The sequence below is a fragment of the Lactuca sativa genome, chromosome 5 (assembly GCF_002870075.4).
Source record: "Lactuca sativa cultivar Salinas chromosome 5, Lsat_Salinas_v11, whole genome shotgun sequence".
Taxonomy (NCBI): domain Eukaryota; kingdom Viridiplantae; phylum Streptophyta; class Magnoliopsida; order Asterales; family Asteraceae; genus Lactuca; species Lactuca sativa.
The window spans coordinates 57,301,413-57,318,306 of record NC_056627.2 but is presented as its reverse complement, the minus strand read 5'-3'; the positions used below and the strand labels follow the sequence as shown (position 1 = coordinate 57,318,306).

At 35.5% G+C, this 16,894-nt stretch overlaps 1 protein-coding gene and 1 non-coding gene across 2 annotated transcripts; one reads left to right on the top strand and one right to left on the bottom strand.

Moving 5' to 3' along the window:
• Window positions 1-2,284: 2,284 nt before the first annotated feature.
• LOC111915659 (small nucleolar RNA R71) lies at window positions 2,285-2,391 on the bottom strand. The gene has a single exon (XR_002858221.1). It is a non-coding gene; the product is annotated as a small nucleolar RNA R71 (small nucleolar RNA).
• Window positions 2,392-3,764: 1,373 nt separating this feature from the next.
• On the top strand, window positions 3,765-4,478 carry LOC111915627 (uncharacterized). Its single transcript, XM_023911266.1, has 2 exons — window positions 3,765-3,866; window positions 3,957-4,478. The coding sequence occupies exons 1-2, from the start codon at window positions 3,765-3,767 to the stop codon at window positions 4,476-4,478; spliced, it is 624 nt and encodes a 207-aa protein (XP_023767034.1).
• Window positions 4,479-16,894: the final 12,416 nt, after the last annotated feature.

Below are 16,894 nucleotides of genomic sequence, written 5' to 3'. Positions count from 1 at the left end.
ACTTATATTTTTATACATATTTTGGTTATTTGCATTGAATAATGATAATTATAAGTTTAAATTATACTTTGCAGCTAAATAGAAGTGTTCTTGAAGAAAAGCGACTAAAAACGACAAAGCTTGGAACTTTGGAGGCGTAGAGACTAAAAGAAGAAGAAACCCACGTAAGAATCTAAATTCATGACATGAGGATTGCTTACTTACGACGAGAGTTAGAATATTCCATAAGATTAGCATCACATAGATGAATCCTTGTCAAACACGGACACTTACAAATTCACGTCGTGAGACATACTTGCTCACGACGTGAGTACGGTTAATATAGAAAACTATATATATATATATATATATATATATATATATATATATATATATATATATATATATATATCCTTGAGTATTACGTTTTAAAAAGCTTTTGGCTGACTTGGAGAGTTTCTGGAGACGAAAATTACAGAGTTCAAAGGCCTGGTAGTTGGTTTACATACTAAGGAAGAAGGAGAAGTTCATAATTAGCTTAATAGTTTGGTACATTTAAATATGTTTTTGAATATGATTTGTGTTAGTTTGTTTGTTAACATGTCCAACTAAATCTATCTGCTTCTGCTAGCTAGATGAAGCTGGAGCTCATGGTTTCAATACTTTAACTTTGATTTACTTGTTGGTTATGACTTGTGTTTGATTGATTGAACCTAGCATGTTTGATTTAATATTTGATTGCTTTAAATTCTTATTCTGTGTAGTTAGTGAATATGAATCTACATGAATTTGAATACCTAATAATTCGGTGAACACTAGTTTATTAGAGCTAAGATCAAACCAACTTAGATAAGTAATTGAACTATTCAATTTAGTTGTGCTAGAGAACTCATATTATGACCGTAAGTGTGTTTTTCAAATCAATCTTACATGACTCCAGTTCTATTTAATAATTGATTCTGTGTTAACTATTTTGTGACCATACATATATCTACATGAATTAATTAATGTTAGTAAATTTAGAACTGAATTGGTAATACTATCTTAATTGGCAACCAACAGTAATTGTCATAACTAATTTATAAACCATTGAGGGAAAGTGGATTCGAACTAATAGAAGTGTTTTGTTTATTGATTGAATTTATGTTAAAGAATTAAGTTTCTAAATTTGCAAAATTAGATAAAACCCCTTCCTTTGTTAGAAATTAGGTTAATTTAATAGTAGGTAGATTAATTAGTTAAAACCGTTCCCTGTGATCGACACCCGACTTACCAAAACTATTCTATAATTTGACTAGGTACACTGCATAGGTGCATTTTAGTTAGTTAAGTAGTTAGGTTATAAATTTAGAATTAGGTGTACCTATTTGCACGTATCAAGTTTTTGACGTCGTTGCCGGGGAACGGAGTATTTAATTGTTGATTTATTTGCTTTAAATTAATCGATTCTTTTTGTGTGGTAAAACTTACAAAAAGTTATTTTTCAGTTTAGTGTTTTCTCCAGTACTGAACTCACGACGTGAGCTTTATTGGCTCACGACATGAATCTAGTAATTTTTAGTTTTCTTTGTTTTTCTGTTTTAGTTCTATTTTTTGTTTTTATTTTTGTTTATTTTGTAGAAGTTCATGACCAGAGGCTCTAATACACCTTTGGTGCCACCATTTGAAGATCCAGAGTCAACCCTTCACAAGAAGACAGATAAGAATGTAGGAGTGAATGAAACACCAAAAAAAGTCATCTTTCAAAGACCTCTTTGGAAAGAATTTGGGAAAGAAAGTGGGAGAGTCGAGTACATCATCAAGGGACAAAAGCTAGATAGAAAGATTTGAGCAAGATCCAAACCCAAAGGAGTCCGAGTACGAATCCGAGCCTGAATTTGCATTAAATAGAAGTGAATCTGAAGACGAGTCTGATAACGAGATGGTGAATATTAAGAATATGTCCATGGGAGATTACAAAAAGCGAATTAGAGATGATGCTGGTCCTGGCCTAATACAACCTGCAATTCCTACACCTGCCCCATTCGAACTGAAAGGACACACCCTTGCTGTACTTAGGGATGTACCATTTTTTAGAAAGGATCATGAGGATGCTTACAAGCATTTGAATGAAGTAAATGACATAGCAGATTATTTCAATATCCCAAATGTTCCTAGAGAAACAGTCTTGCTGAGGATGCTACCAGTCACTTTTAAGGGAGCTGCTAAAGACTGGCTAAAGGCACTACCACCTGGTGCAATCACTACTTGGGTTCAAATACGCGAATAGTTTTTAGACCATTTTTGCTCACCTTCCAAGATAGCTAAACTCAAAAAGGCAATAGAAAATTTTAAGCAAAATCCAGGTGATTCACTTTATGAGGCATGGGAGCGCTATAAGGGATTGTTGAGAAATTATCCTCAAAATGACTTCAATATACAGCAAGAAGTGTCAATATTTTATGATGGTGTTAATGTCATGACAAGGCAAATCCTTGATTCTCAAGGAACACTTACTTAGAAAAATTTGGGGGAAGTCAAGGAGTTAGTTAAAGAATTTGCAAAGCATTCTCGTGAGTACCATAATCCAAGAAATGACGGAGTTCAAGGAAGCAGGGGTGGAAATTCTGCATACATGGCCGCTATAATGGCCATGCTTGATACAATGGACAGGAGAATGACAAAAATGGACCAAACATTACATGCTATAAGAGTTGGATGTGAAAGGTGTAATGGTCCACCCTTGACTAAGGATTGCCACTAAGATGATAATGGGTATAAAAAAGCTCAAGTTTGCTATTCTAGTGGGGATAAATATGATGAAGATTGGAGAAAACCAAAGAGGAAGTGGCTGCCATATGACGAATACAAGAAGCAAAAAGAAGAAAAATATAAGCAGACAAGCTGAGGCTTCTACCAAAAAGAGCAACCACCATCCGAGAAGAAGGTTAACTTTAAAAACATGTTGACCTGATTTATGGAAGCTTCTGAGAAAAGGCATGATGATACTGATGCAATGCTGAAAGAGCACATGAAGATGATGAAAGAACAACATAAAATGATGATTGATCAGCAAGCCTCATTAAGAAATCATCAAGCATTGATATATAATCTCGAAGTTCAACTTGGTTAATTAAAAACTTTGGTAAACAACAAATTATCCTCACAAATTCCTGAAAAACAAACTCAATCCCATGTCCATCATCAATGATGATCGAGAATGAAGAAGAGACCATTTCTAAGTTATTTGAAGCATTAGAGGAGGAGCCAAAACTAGCCGAACCAAAACCGAAGCGGTCAAAAATCAAAGATAATATATGTGCTTAAACACCGAACTCACGACGTGAGCCCTCTATGCTCATGACTTGGGATCAGTTTGATTAGAAAAATTCAGAAATTGTTCCGGCTTATCGTCCGCCTTTACCGTTTCCGTCTCGAGATAATCTTAGTCCACTGGAAAGGGAGCAGCATTTTGAGTTTATAAAGTACGTAAAGGGTATTCTTATAAATACTCATTTTATTGAGTTATTATCAAAAATTCCTGAGTACACATAGTTCCTACAAGATTTGATAGACACTCGTCAATAATTGAAGAAAAATTCTAAGGTTATTTTAAGTGAGCAAAGTTCAAAGTAGTGCTGGGAGAGTTACCTAAGAAGATGGGAGATCCTGGACGCCTCACTCTTCCATGTGAGTTTGGGAATAAGGTGAAGACTTATGCTTTAGCCGATTCTAGGGCTAGCATAAATTTGATGCCTTATTTATTTTATCAGAAGTTGAATATTCAGAAGTTGAAGGCTACGAAAATGACTATGCACATGGCAAATCGTTCCGTGACACAGCCCCGGGGCATTGTAGAAGATATTCTAGTTAAAATTGGGAAATTCGTTTTTCCAATAGACTTTGTGGTTTTAGATATGAAAGAAGATCCCTAAGTTCCGATTATTCTTGGCCGCCCATTATTTAATACTACTGGAGCCTTGGTTGATATTCGCGAGTCCAAGCTTACTTTGAGAGTTGGAGATGAAGAGGAAACTTTTGGAATAAAAGAAGATTTCCAAGGGAGTGATGTTCAAGGTGAAGTATTCAATATTGATGAAAAAGATGAACTTAGAGAATTGGAGAAGTTAATGGAAGAGGAAATTAAGACAATTCAACAAGTCAAGCGTACGAAACAAAGAGCATCCGTTCCATTTTTTGTTGAAGTGATTGCTTTTACAACACCAACTTCTTGGGTAAGTAAGGAAAGCGACGATTTATCGAGTAACGAGGATGAAGACGAGGTTACTTCTAAGGACATGACTTCAGCTGATGAAGAAAAGAAGATTACATTAGAGCTTAAAAAGAATGAAGAAAGCTTAGAGAATAAAGGGACCAAAAGAAAGCTCGACGCAAATGAGATAAAAGCTAAAAAGGAAAACTCGAAAAAAGCGTATAAAAGACAAGTTCAAGCTTACAAGAGGCGATGGAAGGAGCAAAGAGTTCAGTTGGCGATGGACTCTTCAGACAACTCAACGTGAGGAGGCACGGAGTCCGGCTCACGAGTCCATAAAAAAGAACGGCTTCTCGGGAGGCAACCCGAGCCCGGTTTGATTTTCTTTCTAGTTTTTTTTAGTTTTTAGGAAAATTAATCATCTCATCGTCCAAGTAATCTTATGAATGGTAAAACAGTAACTGTAGGGTCCCTGAATTAAGTGGTAATTAATTAAGATTTATAGTTAATAAAAAAAATTGGATGTATTAAGTGAATATCTGATCAGACCAAACTCACGACGTGAGCACGAGTGCCTCACAACGTGAGTTGAAAGGACATTTACGAATCACTTTTCTGTTAGCCCAATAAGTATATAGGCCCACTTGTTGATTAATCAAATGGCCCAACTGATAGCCCAAAACTCACGACATGAGTCATTACAAATTCACGACGTGAATGTTAAATTACACAGGACCACAGATAAAGGACTAGAACCCACTTTCACCTAATCACTTCTCCATTCCCACGCAATGAAGCTGTTTTTCCTGGTCCCCCATTCCGGTTGCGGCCAAACACAACTCTATAGTCCATTTTTTTTTATGTAATTTTCACTTTAAGGTAATTATTTCTTACTTCTAATGGTTAATTTTCTTTAGTTGTGGAATAAAGGGATTAGGTTTGTGCTTAGTCAAAATAACGGAATTTTGCCCGAAACGTTATGTTATACCCATTGCATGTTACTTGTTTAGGCTTAGAACCGACTTAGGAGAAAACCCTAACAACAGTTTCAGACTCATTTGTGCATAGCCTTGAACGATTCGTTTGGGCAGGCCGAACTCACAACGTGAATTTCTAGGGATTCACGACGTGAATTCTGGGCTTCATGCAACCTGTTCTGTTAACCTTCTAATGTGCTGGAAATTTTGTTTTGTTTTGTTGTTTCTTTGTTTTTTTTTGCGGGAAATGGCTCCTAGGTATGAAATTCCAGTTGGGGTGGCTAACTTGCATCCATTTTATGTATTTCCAATGAATGTGTGGAGGGATGTTTTTACACGGTATAGCAATCGTTTGGGTTGGTTACACAACCAAGAGTTTTCAGTTGCCCCGACTGGGAATTGAAAAAGATTAAGAGAAGTTGGATTGGCTGATAGGTTGAACCCATTTCTTATGAAACTATTTATGAGGAATGGGTATTCTTTCACGTGCAAGGAGTGGAACAATCTTTTCGCTATTCAAGAGTGGGTTTATAAGGAGCTGTGTGTGGAATTTTTCTCTACTGTGGCATTTCACAAAAATGTCCAATATCCCACTTTTCCACAAGAATTAGTTTTCCGTTTAGGCGGAGAATACCGGGAGTGTAGCTTGGTTGAGTTTTCGCGGAAAATAGGTTTGTATGAGGCTCATGAGGCCATGTCTCCCGAGTTCGCTATGTTTTTTACGAGAGGCCGCCCGTGGTTATGAGGGAGAAACATCGGGGCTTCAATTATGGAGCAATATCGCATCGGGAGTGTTCAATTCCGGGGTGTCACCGGAATGTAGTATCAAGTCGCCCATTCACCGTCTTATCCACCGACTAATCTCCTTTTCCATTCACCACAAGAGCCATGGGGACAAAGTTACCAACATAAATTTGTTTTTCTTATGGAGTGTTTTATAGCTAGGGGTGTGTTGCAACATCCCGTACTTTTTGGCCCGCTACTTGGCGGAGTATATAGTGAGTTCCCGCCCTGGGAGCCCGATATGTGGAGGAAATTTTGTCACCCGTTTGGCCCGATCTTACGGGGTGATAGTTCCCGACATTACAAGGTCACTAACTTGTATGGCGGGAACTGAATTTTCCTTGGGTTATTTAAAGATGATGAGGGTGGTGACCAATTATGGGTCACATTGGGGTATCGTGCACACTGATGATGATGAAGAATAACCAAGCACGCAACCCGAGCAATAATCGCAGCCGAGACCTCACCGACGAAATGTGCAACCATGTGGAGAAACGGGAAGAGTTCATGTATTTGAAGGAGGAATGCCCACCGACCCATTCCAAAGTCGGGTGGGTTCTTATTTGGACAACCTTCGTGGGGGTGTTAATTATAATACCCAACTTGTCGAGGGTATCTATTCCCACATGGGTGTGGTTGGACCACCCACCGTGCCGACGCAATGTCCGTATATCCCGACATGGGAGGAACTTTGGATGCCGAGAGGAGATGGGGCTGGAATAAGCCGGGAAATTGAAGATGAAGATGATGATTAATTGTTTTAGTTTATTTTGTTTATTAAAGTTTGGTTTTGTTTTTGTTTGTTTTTGGGTGTGTTTGGATTGTAAAACTATTGAAGTTATTATGTTATTTTTCTATTTCCTTTGGTTAATTTTCAGATTTGCTAGAGGAGTCGCGGGAGAGGAATGTCGAGAAATTAGTTCGTTCATATTTAGCCGAGAGAGCGTTAGAATCGAGAGTCGAGATCCACAATTAGAAATAAGTGTGGGGCGAGTCAAGAGAGAGGATAGAGTTAGAGAAGAGTCATAAAATGATGCATTAGAAGGGTCTTAATCCATTAAGACATTTAGTTGAAGTCAAGAGTTGAAGGCAGAATTACTTTTTGTTTGCCAGTACTCACATCGTGAATCATTAATGTTCACGTCGTGAGTCAAGTTTTAATGGTTCCAAGAATTCGTGTTTTAGCGACCTCATGACGTGATTATTATTATACTCATGTCGTGAATTAGGTATTTCCATACAATTGAAGACCATTGACATATTATTATTCCATGGTTCACCGTTATTCTTCTTGGGATTTATATGGAGACAATTATGGCTTATTTTTTCAATCAGCCAATGTGGTGTGTACTTTCCCACATTGTTCTTTCCGTTTTCGAGATTTCCACTGCATTTATTGAAGACTGAAGTTTCCATTCCATATTTTTCCGGCACATTACATATCTCGCGTGATCAAGATCCAAGTTCCTATATAGAATAGTCCTTATTCAAGATGCACAATTTTTCTACACATTTGAAGTTCGATCTCACCACTGCTATCCCAGGGGAGTCGGTTCCTTTTTCTCCCTTTTATTGCTTTTAATTTATATCATGCATACAATGAGGGCATTGTATGTAATAAGTGTGGGGTAGGGGGTCGGAAAAGTAAAGAAAAAGTAAATTGCTAGAAATGGGTAAATTTAAAATTTTTAATAGGTTTGAAATAATAATTTAATCTAGTGATAATAATTTGAACTTAAGTTGCTAGTATTATATGGGGTGATCCGATGAGAGCTCAAATGTTTAGTTGAGCCAGTAACGTTATAGTGCATTTGTGGACCCCTTTATTCTAGTGAAATCATGGGACAAAAACACAACCTCGCTTAGTTTGAGGATCGCAATATGTTTAGCATAGCGTACCAGAAATGTATCTAGGAAAGCTTATGTAGTCATTGCACTTAGGCTAATACCTTAACCAATAAAGGTTGAAGTTAAGCGCCCCTACTTAAGCATGTAGGTTTTTGAGTGAAAAAAGTGAGTTGTATGTAAAAAAGAAAAGAGAGAAATTACTATTAAGTAAAAAGTCAAAGAATTTTTGGAGCAGTCAAGTATAAAGTATGAAGATCAAAGATAAAAAATTCTGAAGAAATTCAAAAGTTGAAGATACCAAAAATCACACAAAAAGGTGGTGAATTCAAAGAAATTAAAGATCAGATATTCAAGAAAGGAAGAATTCCAAGAGCTCCATTGTGGTATCAAAAGTTGTACTTTCTTGATTATGTATGTTTGGGTAGCTTTACAAAAATACCTTGAGGTTAGAAAGATTTATGCGGATGGATTAGGAGGGATGCATAAAATGAGTGTTGCTCAAAAGAAGTGGACGAGTGTTTATGAGGATTATGAGTATTCAGAATTAGGGGAGGGGGGGGGGGGTTCCTTAGGAAAATTTTAAACACAAATGCATGCGTTGCGATCTTAGCATAATGGTTGAGTTTGAATTGGATTACTCTATGTGATATTAATGATACGAGTTTGAGTTTAAATAATTAGATTTGCTTGAGGGCAAGCAAAAAATAAGTGTGGGGTATTTGATATTGCCATATTTATGCATGTTTTTAGGCAATATTTACTTATATTTTATACATATTTTGGTTATTTACATTGAATAATGATATTTATAAGTTTAAATTATACTTTGCATCCAAATAGAAGCATTCTTGAAGAAAAGGGACTAAAACGACAAAGCTTGGAACTTTGGAGACGTGGAGAATAAAAGAAGAAGAAACCCACGTAAGAAGCTAAATTCACGGCGTGAGGATTGCTTAATCACGGCGTGAGTTAGAATATTCCAGAAGATTAGCATCGTGTAGAGGAATCCTTGTCAAACAGGGATACTTACAAATTCATGTCGTGAGACATACTTTCTCATGACGTGAGTACGATTAATTCAGAAAACTATATATATCCTTGAGTATTATGTTTTAAAAAGCTTTTGGATGACTTGGAGAGATTCCGAAGACAAAAATTACAGAGTTCAAAGGAGTGGAAGTTGGTTTACATACCAAGGAAGAAGGAGAAGTTCATAATTAGCTTAATAGTTTGGTACATTTAAATATGTTTTCGAATATGATTTGTGTTAGTTTGTTTGTTAGCATGTCCAGCTAAATCTACCTGTCTGTTAGCTAGATGAAGCTGGAACTCATGCTTTCAATACTTTAGCTTTGATTTACTTGTTGGTTATGACTTGTGTGTTGAATGATTAACCTAACATGTTTGATTTAATATTTGATTGCTTTAAATTCTTGTTTTGTGTAGTTAGTGAATATGAATCTGCATGAATTTGAATACCTAATAATTCAATGAACACTAGTTTATTAGAGCTAAGATCATACCAATCTTAGATAAGTAATTGAACTATTGAATTAAGTTGTGCTAGAGAACTCATATTATGACTGTAAGTGTGTTTTTCAAATCAATCTTACATGGCTCCAGTTCTATTTAATAAATGATTCTGTGTTAACTATTTTGTGACCATACATAGATCTACATGAATTAATTAATGTTAGTAAATTTAGAACTGAATTGGTAATACTATCTTAATTGGCAACCAACAGTAATTGTCATAACTAATTTATAAACCATTTGAGGGAAAGTGGATTCGAACTAACAAAAGTGTTTTGTTTATTGATTGAACTTGTGTTAAAGAATTAAGTTTTTCTAAACTTGCAAAATTAGATAAAACGCCTTCCTTTATTAGAAATTAGTTTAATTTAATAGTAGGTAGATTAATTAGTTAAAACCATTCCCTGTGATCGACACCCGACTTACCAAAACTATTCTATAATTTGACTAGGTACACTGCCTAGGTGCATTTTAGTTAGTTAAGTAGTTAGGTTATAAATTTAGAATTAGGTGTAGCTATTTGCACGCATTAATAGGTATCTACTCCAAATATCAGCTCTACCCGTCACCTTCCAGAGATGTAGGAGGGTACAAAAATTCTATATGCAAGGTTGTTCCAAGCTTCCAATCTGTTCTATTTTCCTTCTTCTTCCTCTATGAACACCAAAAGACACACCAATGGCTCAAGAATGCTCAAAAACGAATTAGTTAATTCTCATATCAAGGGTTAAAAGTGGAAATACCTCAATATCAAAATGTTAAGAATAAATCTTGAATAATCGATTAGATTCAAACAGGTAAAAGAATTAAGAACACTGAATGAAGATCAAATGTGTCGAATGATTAATAATCACAACCTTAGAAGAGCTCGATGAAGAACTGCTACTGTAAAGGCTGTATATGGTTTAAAAACTTAGACGATTACAAGACACGGTGCATGCATGCACCTTAAATAGTAAAACCCTAATAATTAATTAACGGGTGGACAGGCCCAACTTGGTGTACAAATGGACTAAACAATTACAAACTCAATGACGCAACATATAAGACCCAACAATCTCCCCCTTTGCATCACTTGTGGGAGGAGACCTTCACTATGGAGTTCGCTTCTGTACTTCAAAGTGTTTTGGAATGATGCTTAACAAGGCTTTGCGAACCTCGATATACCAAAGGATCATATCCAAGAAACACTTCTTATCTCCTTTACGATTCCCTTTGCATTTGACCATAAACTCCAAGATATATTGCAGGCAAGATGTGCTGTAAAGATGCTTATCTTCTAGATTATGGAAATCAACATATATGAAAATCCATACACCACACATCCTTTTGTATCTTCCCTGGCTTCATTTTATCAAAATCTTCTGGAGCTTATTTGGGGAGCACAGACGGCCTCTTTCTCAGAACGATTGCGATTTCAACATCCATTTTGCTAACCTCTTGAATGTATGAGATTAACATTCATTTGAGATGAGAAACAATAGGTTCATACTTCTATTCATCCTTGAGCAACATGTTGAACAACAAAATCCAATCGTATGGGTTCAGGTAAGGTAGAGCAGCAAGTGTAAACTCGCATACCTAACCCGTAGAACCTCTAGCAACCGTAAAACGAGTGGTTGGGAAACTATCGGTTTCAATTATACCTGAAACCTTCAAAAAAATTATCTTTTTAACACTCCAGGTTTCACACTGAGGCTTCATGTGCTTCAAGTAGAACGAGAAGAGCAAATGGCCAGCGCCATTGTCTGTCAGAGGAACGTTCGCAACTTTGACAAACCTACAAAACTTGAAGGCTTTTGGAGTGATTGGAAGATCCAGTTGCGAATCTTATGTGTTCCGTAAATCAAAGGATGCAACAGGCTCTAACCAATATTGGTTTGGAATATCTATGGCCTCGCTCATAATTCACTCCAAAGTCCACAATGGAAATAAAAGCTTTTGGCTTTCCAATGTGACTTGAGCTTTCCCATTCAGCTTTCTCTTTCTCTTTTACTTCTCTTACAGTCTGATTATGCTCATCGATCTTGTAGAGTCTAAGTGTTATAAAAGTCGAAGTGTTTGTTTCTTTAGTTTCTCATGTTAGTTATTTTACTAAGTCACATTTTGTGCGAAGTGTATTGCTATAGACTTAGTATATTTTTTGTTCACTCAGGTTGCCTATAAATAGGGACTGAGGTTAGAAGTAGAAGAAGCTTGTCATGAGTATTCATTCTACTTAATACTTTGTAATCAGTTCTTCATCAATATAAGATCTGATTAATATTTACTCTCGATGTTCATACTTTTCATTCATTCAATCATGATTGCTTTCTAAATCTCGATAACAATTCTCTTCAATTGGTATCAGAGCAGGATTCAAACTGCATTGATCTGATTTTCGTTTTAGAATCATTTGTTTTTTGAGTAGTAACTTTACTCAAAATTTTCCGCACATTTTGGTTTTGAAAATCACTTTTGATCTTCAGATTTGAATCGATTCTGCCTTTGAATTGTTTAATCGAGTGATCGATTAGCAATTTGTGATCATTTTATTTGATCAATTCTCAAATTCATCAAGTTTTTCAAGCTTTCTAAAATTTCTCGTGTTCATCAATGGCGAACTTTAACATGAATACGATGACTTCTTTCTCTCACTTTCTTGGTTCTTCAACCAACATTCTGATGTTAATCCCTGAATACTATGATCAGTGGGCTGACAGAATGGAGGATTACTTAAATGGAATTGATGAAGAACTTTGGAATTGTATCAATGGAACAGTTCAAGCTCCTGCAAATGTTCAATCAATTGGATCATCTGCCACTTCAACTGAAGTTGCTGAACAACAAAATCGCTTGAAGAAGAATGAAAAGAGATGCATGAGGGAACTAAGAGGTGCTCTACCTCCTGTGGTTTACAATTACATTTGTTGTTGTAAAACAGCCAAGGAAATCTGGATCACTCTGACAGAGAAGTATCAAGGTAGCGAAAAGACGAAGATCAACTCTGTGAAGCAATGTCTTGTTGAACTTAAGGAATTCAGACAAAAGGATATTGAAACTCTCGAAAACTACTATGATCGTCTGAATGAGCTTGTTTTTCACTGTAATAGGTATGGAATCATGAGGTCTCTCATGGAATTCGATTTAACATTCATCATGGGCCTTCGCAAGGAATGGCGAAGTGTGAATATAATGATAAAGAATCAACAAAGTTTTGATACAACCAGCTTGAATGATCTCTACAACCAGCTGAAAACACACGAAAGTGAAGTTTCAGAAATGTTTGAAGAATCAAAAAAAAGTCTAGGAGGTCCTTTGGCTTTGGTTTCAAAGATTTCAGAAGTTGAAATTAATGAAATAGATGGTTCAGACAATGAAGGTTTGTTAATAAACTCTGATGATGAAGCTGTGGCATTCTACTCAAACAACAGAGTTAAGAAATTTTTCAAAAAGCCTTTCAATCCAAAAGGAAAGTCAAATGATGCGAAGAGTGGTGTCGCAAAAGCTGGAGGTGAGGAGAAGAAAAAGTTGGAGAAGAATGATGAAAAGCAAAAAGATGCAAAGGATGCGAAGAAACTGAAAGGTGATTCTGGAATCTATTGTCACTACTGCAATGGTGCAAATCACTTCGCAGCTGATTGCATGTTGTGAAAGAAAGAGGAGAAAAAGAGCAAAGTTAAAGATGAAGCCTACTATTCGGAAAAGATTGAAGAGTTGCGTGCGAAGACAAAAGGAATGTCATTAGTGGCAAAAGGAGAGTCTGATGAAGGAGAGAGTGGAACATATCAGATCTGGTCTTCAGGATCTGATGATGAAGAAATGAGGCATCCAACACATGGAGCTATGTTTGCAAGCTTTGAAGACAACTGCGAAGAGAATGTATCAGGTCGATGCTTCGTGTCCAAATCCACAGATAAATCTCCAATGACCACCAAGGTACATGCTATTCTTAAATCTTTTAATATTCCTTTATCTGCTTATGATGCTGAAATTACTTCATTTGATGATACTGTGGCTTATTTTGATTATGTTATTGTGTCTGCTAGTACTGAAGCTCAAAATCTAAATATGCAACTAGTTGAGACACAGAGAGAATTAGAAAATAAACGAAGCAGAGTAGACAAACTTGAACTGCAGATCAAAAATGTAAATTGTGATAGGGACAATCTTGGAAATGAAGTTAGGTTGTTACTAGCACAAAGAAATATCTACTGTAACTCTGCTAAACATTTGTATGCGAAACTAACTGCTTTACATCATTCATCTAAAATTAGCAAAGAACAACATAGGAAACTTTTACCTTTTCTTGAATATGAACGTGAAAAAGTTGATGTTGTTTCTTATGATTGCGAAAACACAATTGCACAATTTGACAAAGTACCTGATGATAGATTCGCATATGGTATTGTCAAAATTGATAAATTCTTGAATGCTGATGAGTTGGTTGAAATTGTCAATGAAAGTTTGACAAATAATGAACAAGTGAAAATCTTAAAGAAAACTGAAAACTCAATTGTTGATTCTCAACTCAATTATGCTGATGTCGATGACAATTCAGATAATGTGAGTGAAATCAGTGAGATTGAAGAGGAAGAAGAGGTTGATTGTTCTCAATTGTCAATCATTAATATCACATGTAAGATCAAAGGTAAAGAAATTATAGTTGATTCAATAGTAAAGGATGAAAATGATAAACCCTCTACTTCATAACTTAGTGACTTTGATAATGTGGAAGTTGAAAGCTGGAAGTCTGATGACACTGATGAAGAAAAAGAAGAAGTGAAGGATTCGCATGAGACAACTCAATGAGTTACTGTTAATCAAGTGTTTGGTGATACGAAAGATTTCGACAACATTCTTAGTGACAAAGGTGCACATTATTTGGAAACTAACACTGTGGTTTATCCAAATTTTAGATGCACAGATAACACATTTTTTCCGAATCAAGTTTTTGTCACAATTGGGAATGTTGAGAATATTAATCCTGAATTCAACAAAATGGTTGAAAATGATAATCAAAGGTAAACTACTGAAGGTTTCTTTGCAAATCAAAACACAGTAGAAAACAATTTGATTCAAAATTCTTATGTTTTTCAAAGTCAAAAATCATCACAAAAATGGGTGGTTAAACGTCAAAAAGAAAACAAAGTTTTTGAAAAAGATGAAAAACCAAAAATGGAAGTGAAACTAAATTCTCATGAATTCAAATTGATGGTTGGAAAGTATTCAACAGAAAATAATGTTTCAAAAAAAAGAAAGAAAAGCAATCATTTGGCAAGTTGTGTCAAATGATAAGTCAAAAATTGACAAAGCACAAATTTCAAAGGAAAAATCATCAAAAGTTCAAAAGGATACAAGTTTTCACAAACCAATATATTCTGTTGACAAAATTCCAAAGAAAAATAATGATAAATTTGTTCGGACATATGACAACATTAGAAAATTTGAGACTTCGCAAAAATTTGTGAACAATCATAAGTTTCATAATGCTGGAAAATCAACAAATAATTCATCAACTTTGAATGTTAAAACTCAATCAAAACCAAAATTTTCACCTAATCTACCTAATTTTCCAAATCCTTCAATCTCAAAACCGACCAAAGTTTCGTATACAAAAGGAAAATCTGATGTTTATGCGATCAACCGTTGGCTTGAAGGGAAAGGAAAACAATATCAAAATGGGAAGTTCTCAAGGCAACAGATCAAGACTGCATTTGACAAGTTCGTGAATAACTCTTCTATGGGTAGTTCATCATCTCATGATTCGCAAGTTCCAGTACAAAAATGGAAACCAATTATCAAAGTTGCGAATGTTGTGAAAGATGAGATGAGAGTCAATGGAAATCCAAAACTGTTGAACAACTATACTTCAATATCTAGAACTGTTGATGTTGATTTAATGGATATTGTCTCAGATAAAGTGAAAACATGGTTTTTAAATTCAAAGAATTTGTTCAAAAATACTAATGACGGACCCAATAAGTTTTGGGTTCCTAAATTTTTTTATTAAATGCAGGTGATGTGTGATGAGCAATATGATGCGAAATGGTATATTGATAGTGGTTGCTCTCGTCACATGACCGTCAACTGTTGCTACAATCAATAAAAAGAAGTACATTTTAGTTATTGTTGATGATTTTTCTCGATTCACATGGGTATTTTTTCTCAGGTTAAAATCTGAAGTTGCTCAGATGATGATTGATTTTATCAAAAAGATTGAGATTAGTCTTAAAAAGAGTGTTCGCAAAATTAAAAGTGATAATGGTTCTGAGTTTAAAAATCAAACACTTGATTCCTTTCTCACAGGCAAAGGCATTTCGTATAATTTCTCATCCCCATATACTCCACAACAAAATGGTGTTGTTGAAAGAAGAAATCGATCTTTATGCGAAGCAGCCAGAACCATGTTGACATATGCGAATCTACCTCAATATCTTTGGGCTGAAGCAGTTTCTACTGCATGCTTTACTTAGAATCGATCATTCATTCATCAAAGATTCAATGTTACTCCATATGAAATACTCAACAATAGAAAACCTAATGTAAAATTCTTTCATTTTTTGGTTGCAGGTGTTTTATAATGAATCTCAAAGATAATTTGACCAAGTTCCAAGCTAAAGCTGATGAAGGCATATTCTTAGGATATTCGCACAATTCAGTTGCATACAAGGTGCTAAACAAGTGAACAAGAAAAGTTGAAGAAACTTTCAACTTAACCTTCGATGATTACTATCTTAAACAAATGGATAGTAAATTTTAAAATAAATCAATTCTTGTTGATTCAGATACTCACATTGATAATTCTGAAATAAATGATTTTGATTATGACTTAATTTTTGGAATACCTGACAGGGAAATTGATGCGGAAACTATTGCTCCTGAGAATCAAACATCAGAATCCTCAAAACATACTGATGATTCAACAATCACTACAAGGTCAATATCTTGCGAAAGTGTGCCTGAAGTTCGTATGGAGGGGGAGCATACGATCGACAATGAACACAGACAACAAACTTTCGAGGGGGAGAATGAAAATATGAATCATCAAGTTGAGGGGGAGCATTTGCAAAGTCAACAGGAATATCATTTTGAGGGGGAGCATCAAGATGAACATCATGTTGAAGGGGAGCATGATGCAACAGAGACAATTAATCTTGATGAAAATGATGAATTTGTACGAAGATGCACTATTGGAATTTAATCATGATTTTCCACCACTTGAGAAATGGACAAGGAATCATCCCAAAGAACAGGTAATTGGGAATCCACAAGATGGTGTGTTGACAAGAGCTCAAATTCGTGCGAAAAATGAGGTACGGAATGCGAATCAAGAATTTTGTATGTTTAATGTTTTTATTTCGAAAATAGAGCCAAAGACAGTAAAGAATGCTATGGAACACTCAGATTGGGTGGTTGCCATGCAATCTGAACTGGCTGAATTTGAACAAAACAAGGTTTGGAGATTAATTCCTAAACCTTATGATGTTTCAATTGTTGGATTAAAATGGATTTTTAAAAATAAAACCGACAAAGATGGCAATATTATTCGAAATAAAGCTAGACTAGTTGTTAAAGGCTATTCGCAACAAGAAGGAATAGA

Excerpts from the sequence above, each read along its gene's own strand:
- LOC111915627 (XM_023911266.1), top strand. The coding sequence starts at position 3,765 with ATGACTATGCACATGGCAAATCGTTCCGTGACACAGCCCCGGGGCATT. Across the intron at positions 3,867-3,956 it reads TTTTTCCAATAGACTTTGTG|TCCAAGCTTACTTTGAGAGT; the intron begins GTTTTAGATATG and ends GATATTCGCGAG.